Source organism: Nannospalax galili, unplaced genomic scaffold (assembly GCF_000622305.1).
Source record: "Nannospalax galili isolate Female #2095 unplaced genomic scaffold, S.galili_v1.0 scaffold522, whole genome shotgun sequence".
Lineage (NCBI taxonomy): Eukaryota > Metazoa > Chordata > Mammalia > Rodentia > Spalacidae > Nannospalax > Nannospalax galili.
Genome location: NW_008348874.1, coordinates 1,003,500 through 1,012,317, shown reverse-complemented (window position 1 = coordinate 1,012,317; position 8,818 = coordinate 1,003,500). Strand labels below are relative to the sequence as shown.

Below are 8,818 nucleotides of genomic sequence, written 5' to 3'. Positions count from 1 at the left end.
ATGTATATGAGTGTTTATTAATTCAACTGTGAACCTAGAAACTTGCACCCACTTGTTAAAGAGATGTACTCTTGCTCTGGAATGTGTTACTGAATATGTTAAAGCTGTAATGAAATACTTCTTCTAATCATGTGGTTATTAAATTTTAAAAATTTATAAAATTAGCCACTAGGCATTTCCATTCTGTGTTTAAAACTTGAGGTTGACACTTTGCTACCAACGCCTATTATCAAGAAGGCTAAAGATAGTAGACACCATTGAGCACGAGGAAATGAGGAGCCCTTGCACACTGTGAAAATATGAACTCCTACAAGCTCTGTGGAAAATAACATGAAGATTCTTCAAAAATAAAAAGAAATAACATATGATCCAGAACTGTAGTGCTAGATAAATATCCAAAGAAAATGAGGTTAGAATGCCCAAGAGGCAGGAGCTGCCCTGTTCTTTGCAGCACCATTTACATTTGCCAAGGAACAGTAAGGATCAACAATTGAGGGGCGAATAAAGAACGCGTGTTACCAAAACAAAACGGAATGCTATCCAGGCAAACCAGGAAGTCCTGTCTAGTTCAACAATAAGGGTGGAACTAGGCAGCATTGCATTCAGTGAAACAAGTCAACAACATGAAGACAAGTGTGTACAATCTCATTCACATGTGGTTAGAGGAGCTAAGGAGAGCAGGGTGGGATGGAGTAGAAACACTGATCCAGGGTCACAGTTAAACAACAGGAAGAAGTTCGGGTGTGTCGGTGTACAGTGGGGCAGCTCTAGAGAACAGTAACATCCTGTATATCCTGTACTTTTTGTAGACCTACAAGAAAGGATGTTTTCCATAAATATGTAACAAGTTTCTCAGTATTTACTTTGTACCTTAGGTCTTTAATGAATGAATAAACAGACAAATGCATATTCTGAAAATCTGTATGCAAAGAAATGTGTGCAGTTCTCCACAGGTCATTTAGAAAGCGAGCCTGAATATGTGAAATGTGTTCACAAGAGGCCAGGGCCAAGAGGGGCAGAACTATCCTCCTTGAATGAGTGGAATGATGATGCCTTCCCAGAGAAGCAGGCTCTAACCAGAGTCTATAAGCATTTGAACAGACAATGTAAACACTATACGTCACTTATTTTTAAATGACAGAGAAATTAAATGTAACACAAAGCTCAAATTTAAATTGCTCCAGTAGGCTCAGAGATAGTGTTTAGTGCACCTTTTTCTTTTTGTTACCTCTGTAGTATCACAATGTGTTGTGGTTACTGTTGATTTTCAGTGTTAAAGGATTTAGAATTACAAAGGAGACAAGCTCTGGGCATGTCTGTGACAGATTGTGTGGACTGGGGTAATTGAGGTGGGAAGGCCAACACTAAATGTGTGTGTCACCCTCCATGGGCAGGAGTCCCAGACTAAATACGAAGGAGAAAGCAAGGTAAGGTTCTTCCCTTTCTTTCCTGGGCTTCGCAACCAGTGTGACCAGCTGCCCAAATTACCTCTTGCGATGTCTTCTCAGCTATGACTGACTGTATCCTTGATCTGGGAACCAAAATAAGTCCTCCCTTCCTTAAGTCGCTTTTGTCATGTATTTTGTTGCAAGAATAAGAAAACTAATGAAATATATGAGGTAAAGTTGTCCAACATCTGGAAAAGAAAGTAAGTTTTCACCATTTTGATTCCTCTATAACTCAGAAATGTGACTTGACCATTAAAAACCTTACATGATCTCAGATCCTCTGAACAGAGATAGTAAATAAAGCAGTCACCCTGGTCTTCAATACTCTGGGTACATAACAGAAGTTTGTGTACTTGCAAATGACTCATTGAGACCCATTGTTGATAATCTAGAGCTTCTTCAGAACATCGGGACAGGGTGACAAGGGATTCGGAGCATGATACATGCATATGGCGGGTCTGAAGATTTGGACTAGAGAGCAAAGGCTGGAGAAAGGAAATAGCTACGGTCTTGAAATGTGCAAGCTGATGTTGTTACTGTTGAATTGTGCCCCCCCCCACCACCATGCCGAAAACATAATGAAGTCCCCATCTCTATTATCTCAGATGATTTCCGGAAATCGGGTCATTGCAGATGAAACACTTCTTTAAATGAAGTCATAATGCACTAGGGTAAAGATGTAGTTCTATTGAATATTATTCATGTAAGGAGATGATCACAGAAGACAGAGACAAAGGAAAATGTCATGTGACTCAAAGGCAGAGACTTAAGTTACACAGGTAAATGTTTCCAGATTCAGCCATGGTTGCTTGGAGACCATGCAACGTTAGGAAGGAGCAGGGCCAGGCTTGGAAGGACAGAAGGACTATTTCTAGATCTAATTTTGTACAATTTGACCATATGCTGAGCAAGTAGCAAACTTATGGTATTATTTTCCATTTTTTCATTGCAAACTATGAGAATGTGTTTTTCAGTTGTTAGGATGGGTTTGTGCGTGTTTGTGCTTCAAGTATTTCTGGGAAATAAATTATTTCACAGCATCTTTTTTTGTAAATGAACTGCAGTATACTGCAATTAAAGCCACCTGAAATTTGGGCATTATTGTGCTGATGTTATATTAGAAAAACATGCAAACTAGTCAAAACTAAATTCTCCAAAATATAACTATTTTATTAAATTAAATTGAATTGGTACTTGGCAACCAATTTCAGTCTTAGGACCTAGTTAAAGTATTTTCCAACATGTGAAACTCTTAATGGTAGATAATTGTCAAAAATAATTCGTTACTCAGGGAGTTAAATTGAACAAAATATGATTTTATTTCTGTGCTACATACACCAATCAGTGTGCCATTTGGGCAGAGGTGGATGTTCTGACAGGCTAATGAAGCCCACATACAATTACACTCTTATTTGCTGAAGGTCCTTCGTGTAGGATGTAGCAGTGCCTACACCTATCTGATCTGAGGCTGGTGGTTTTGAACTGTCATGTACGCAAGTCAGGTGGAGGACAGAAAATGGAGGAACTTGGTGTCCTTTCAGTAAAGAGCAGCTGAGCGGGATAGCACAGGTTTAACAAGGGCATTCTGTGATGCAATAAGAAATTAAACATCATGTTTGATTTGAGGATGATGTTTACAGGTCATCAAGAACAATAGAAAGGAGAGGATTGGTGTGTAGAATTTAAATATACTTTGTTAGAGCCTTCTGATTTTCAGGAAAGAAGACAGCTTTTCACTTGGAACTAAATCTTGGTCGTTAACTACTTTTATGCATTATGAGTTCTTAGGCAAGTCCAGCAAATGTCTTGGTCTCAGTTAACTCATCGCTGAAATGTGGCTGATGATGTCTTCCTGAAACACTTGTCGGAATCAGACGGCATAAATGCATGCATTGTTGGGCTCTCATTTCAAAATAGAGTTTGGTGATGGCTACTTTTTGTTGTTTTGTTTTACTTTGTTGTTCTGTTGTCGCGGTAGTCTTCCAAAGGTAATTATTTTCTTCCTTTGGAGTTCAAAACACAGATTGAAGAGACAGAAATAGGGAAGGTCAAGGTCATAGGGAAAGCACAACAGATCACTGAAGACTGTTAACTGTGCTTCTCCTCAACTCACCCACTATTTCTTGAGGATTCTCTACATACTGAGTACTGAAGGAATAGAAAAAATAAATCAAAGGCTCTTCTTTCACTTCTGAGACATGCAATTCAAAATCAAGTAGAAATGAGCAAGCACTCATGTATGAAAAATACAGGTGTAAGTGCAATGAGCTTTGAGTCCCAATTTCCACAGATGGACGAAATCAGTAGCAATAGCAGTCTTAAACTCTTTCCTTTTCGATACACATGTAGGGACTTGATAGTATTAATTAGGTAGACATGCTTCCTCAGGTGCCTAGTCTCTTTGTTTATTTCCCATCTCTGTTTTTTGTTTTCCTTATCAGTCTGCTTGGCCGTGTGGAAGAACCATCACATGAGGACAGTAACCAACTACTTTATAGTTAACCTGTCCCTGGCTGACGTACTTGTAACGATCACCTGCCTCCCAGCTACCCTGGTTGTGGACATCACTGAGACCTGGTTCTTTGGACAGTCCCTCTGTAAGGTCATTCCTTATTTACAGGTAATTGTTTTTTTGATACAAACACTGAACTCATTTTTAAATGTGCTCGACTGTAGACATGACTATCTGATAAATTACTGAGTCACAACATAAATAAAGAAGCTCAAACACTGGAAAACATAAGGAAGGTCATACTTGAAATTTACTGAAAAAAAAAAAAAAGTTCACGCCCAGATAAAACTGAAGCAGAAAACGCTGCCAAATTGCTTCACGCTGTTGCACAAATATTTGATTTCCTCCATTACAGACTTTTTCATTGCTAAATAAGTGACTTGAACACATTAATGGTTAAACCTCTCCCAGTTCAAATAACTGTGGATATTGGCTTTTCCAAATAATCATGGATATTTTTGTAAACAGTTTCTTTTCATCCTGAGGAATTGTGAAGTATGTGGACGAAGCAGGGCGTGGGCAGTTTTGGCATCAGATTTGGTTTGGAATACCCGTTTCGCCATCTCCAGATGGAACACGATCAAGTAAAAAACACAGACTTCTGGCAACTCGCTCGCTGAAAACGATCACTTTAGTAAGAGCTACTCCACGCAGCTTTCTGGCAGTTTGTTTAGGAAATGGGCCCACGTCTCTTGGTACCAGGATCTCACCCTCTCACGATCTTAGAGCAGTGTCATCACTGGATGCTTTTGTGGAAAACAATGGTAGCAGTTTTCTGTATCTATTTGACATATGAGAACTTAACAGAAAATAATTTGAAAAGAGTAAATTTCTGATTGTTTTATAGTTCTAAAACCTTTGTTGAAAAAATTCCCAAGATAGGACTGAAGAGATGGTTCAATGGTTGAGGGCACTGGCTGCTCTTGCAGAGGACTCAGGTTTCGTTCCCAGGACCCACATGGCAGCTAACAACTATCCATTAACTCCAGTTCCTAGGGATCCAATGCCCTCTTCTGACCTCTGCAGACATTGAGCAACATGGGTGCACTTACATACACTCAAGCAATACACTCATATACATAAAATAAAAATTAACAAATCAATTTTTTATAAAAAGATAGTGGTCATAGCCACTAACAGAAAACTGAGAGAGATGACAGATATTCATTACTAGAAACAAATTTATTTGTCTTGTGAAACTGAAATATCGCAGACTCTCAATTCAGGAATTCTTATAAAGAGAATAAATATGTTTTAACAAAATATATCATAGGATGAAGTAATAAATACTATATAAGTTATAAGGTACATGCATATATTATGTTTAATTATAAGCTTGACTGACTAGCCTGTTGAAAACTATCAAAGGATTATAAAATAAACTAGCAAAAATTTGGGAGAAATAGTGCAATAAACAACAGAAAAATATTCTCATAGAAAAAAAATCAGTAAGAACATATGATTCTAATGGACTTTGCAATCAGGTACTGGTAAAATAAAGCTGGCACGAAATTCAAACACTTGAGCACCTCCCTGCGATTCCCAGAAAATTTTCATTTCTCTGGTGCCTCTAATCGTCCAAGGAAAAGATTCATTTTAGTTTCAGGGCGGTTTCAGCTGCCCAGATCCTCAGTTAGCTGAGAACCTTCCTGTTTTCTGTGAATCAGATATTTTGACGGACAGTAAATAATGAGGCGAAGGCACGTCTCCTGTGGTGTGCACACTCCTGCTCTGATACACAATGAAAGCTCACTGAGGAGAGGCACATCTGAGTCCCCTGTGAGCACCGACCAAGTCAGGAAGCCTCCTATGGTTAGCAAGTGACACATGCACGGGTCTTTCTCAAAGTCATTGATGTTATTTATTTATTTGTTTGGTCTTTTTGAGACAGGGTCTCCATGTAGTCCCAGCTGGCCTGGAACTCACTATGTAGACCAGGCTGGCCTTGAACTCACAGAGATCTGCCTGCCTCTGCTTCCCGAGTGCTCGGATTAAAGGCGTGCACCACCATGCCCGCCCTGATGTTATTATTTCACATTATACAACTTATAAACTTGTCCTAGAATTAAAGGAATATCCTTATTTCCACAGAGATTCTGGTTCCTAAATAAATATTGTCCGGTTTAGTCAAGTTCAGAAGAGAAAACTAATATATAATCACAGGATGGAGAAAACCATGCATTCATCTCTCCCCTCGTTCAATATGACCCCTTGTTAGAAAGGTGTCAGTGCACACAGAGATCCCTGCTCTGGCAAACCAGCGTCTCCGAAATATCCATATAAATGAGTCCTTTCTCCTAGAATTTCAATAATTCATTCATAAGGCTCTCATTTCAGTTTAAGTATCTTTTCTCCTAGTTTTGAGAGCCTGAAATTAATGGCTTTTATCCCTGATATGTGACCTCCTCAGTACTGAAAGCTTATTACATAGTGTCGAGCTACATTTTAAGAGTATTTAGTTGTATTGGGCCTTCACTAACTTGCTATGATTTATATGTTCTTTTTCTTGTAAAATAATACAATTTTAGATTTATGAGTGATATGCTGTAATGCTTTGGCAAATGCTTAAACTACTTGAAAATCTCACAAATGTAATGAAATTTAGCTTTATAATTAAAATGACCTTCTTAGATCTTTAATGATTGTGTAATTCTACGATCAGTAACATCTGTTGGGTCATACTGGTGAACAATTATTACGTACTTTGCTCACTGACACTGACAGGTGCAATAGCAACTTTGTCAGTATGCTTTGAAAGCTTAAAATTTCTTAAGAGGTCTTGAACAGAAAATGCCAGGAAAAGAACAATACCCCACTGAGATGTGGATGATGGGTGGTAGGGGGTCAGAGAAGCCCTGATACTCTTGTAGTTACATTGAATTACCTTCTGATCCCTTAGCTTCTGTCATCTGAATCTGTGCTTTGTCATGGATATTTGGGATATTTTTGGAACACCTATCTGTAGCTTAAAACATACACCCCTCTAGGCTTTGCCCTGTGAATGTTATCCAGAATATTCGTGAAAGCCCAAGTAGAAGGTAGAAGTATCTCCTGTCTCATTCCACTGTATTCACAATAATCATAAATAACTCATGGTAGATTTATTACTCAAATGACTCTCTGACATGAGTTAATAGACTCTAAATGAAAAATGCACCCAGAAGTGCAGTCTTAGAAGTGGGAAGCAGTAACAAGGCACTCATGTGCAATCACTTATGATAACAGGAAATGTTATATGACCCAAGAAAATCTTAAGTGGATACTAATTACATACACATCTTAACACATGTAGATATCTTAATACAGTTACAAATATGGCAGTTGAAATGCTACATATTGAATCATGGATTGTCAAGGGTCTTTTCAATGGATTCTACCACAGATTTAATGGCTTCCATTATTAGAATCAGACCGGCATATCCTGTCACATTACTGTAAAACAAAGAAGGCATCACACCTGAGGTCACCATGACACTGAGTGTCAATCTTTCAAGTGAACTGATAATAGCAAATACATAACACCTACGTGGCAGTTTTGAGTTAGGCATTTTGCATCTCAATTAATTCTATGCTTTTAAATCAATGCTTCTTCTGATACAGAATAATAAAAAAACAGGTACATAAACCAATTATGTGGAAATGGACATGTTTAAATGTTTCTCATTTCCCTAAATTTACAAGCTGAAGAATCATTTGTGGTATTGTTACTTATTTACAAATCTGTACAGGGAGGATCTACATGTTTGCTGGAGCAAGGTCCAATTCTTCCAGCAAACAAACTATAGCACACATGTCCATGTGCAGAATTCATTTTTAATGTGATCCATGTCTGTATTTGCATACATTATACTGAAAGTTAACTGATGAAATGCCCTTTGTTGTTTGAAAATATGAAATGAGATACCCATAATTTATCCATGCTAATTAAATTTAACCAGTGAAATTCCTACATGATAATTTAAAAGACATGCCATGTAGCTTTCTTTAAGTGAGAAAGAATTTTCCAGTTACAGACTAAACATATGTGCATTATTTTTTCCATTTGAGATATTTTTTCACTATCAGTAGAAAAGCTGCAAAACAAAATTATGATAGTAATTATTCAAAGCATGTGATATTGTAAATCAAACATTTAACGTAAAAACAATTGCCAAGTTTTCATAGCAACTAATTCACATCTAATAAATAAAAATATTCCTAAAACTTTTTTACATTTCTATTTTTATCATATATTTCTTCAGATTAGAATCATTTTTGTGAATCATTACTTGTGCCCATATTTGTTTATCTGTTGTAACTACATTGCTGAAAACACAAATTAAAAATTATGTTATATTCATAACAATCTTTCCACACCTAGCAATTCTCTTGTGTTATGTTTCTTTCCTTCCCCTGTAGACTGTGTCAGTATCTGTGTCCGTCCTCACACTGAGCTGCATTGCCTTGGACCGATGGTATGCGATCTGTCACCCTTTGATGTTCAAGAGCACAGCCAAACGGGCCCGAAACAGCATCATCATCATCTGGATTGTCTCCTGCATCATTATGATTCCTCAGGCCATCGTCATGGAATGCAGCAGTATGCTGCCAGGCTTAGCCAATAAAACCACCCTCTTTACAGTTTGTGATGAGCACTGGGGCGGTAAGTAGGTTACACTCATGTGCTCACATTTACATTGTACCTAACAACTTTGGGTTAGCACCACTGTTGTTAAATTGGGCTTGTACATTTTATTGGTGTTGTTAAAATAATTTAGTAAAAGTTTGACAACCGAGTTGAAACCCAACACAATTTCACAGAATAAAACAGTCAGATCTTTTACAAGTATATTTCTACACTATTTTAATTTATATTAAA

The 8,818-nt window shown here is 37.6% G+C and overlaps 1 protein-coding gene across 1 annotated transcript in view; it reads left to right on the top strand.

Moving 5' to 3' along the window:
* The window catches only part of Hcrtr2 (hypocretin receptor 2), a 121,879-nt gene that overhangs the window by 60,908 nt on the left and 52,153 nt on the right, over positions 1 to 8,818 (top strand). Inside the window, exons 2-3 of the mRNA XM_008846124.1 lie at positions 3,890 to 4,068; positions 8,359 to 8,602. Of these exons, the coding sequence (XP_008844346.1) occupies positions 3,890 to 4,068; positions 8,359 to 8,602 (423 nt within the window). The remainder of the gene's footprint in view (positions 1 to 3,889; positions 4,069 to 8,358; positions 8,603 to 8,818) is intronic.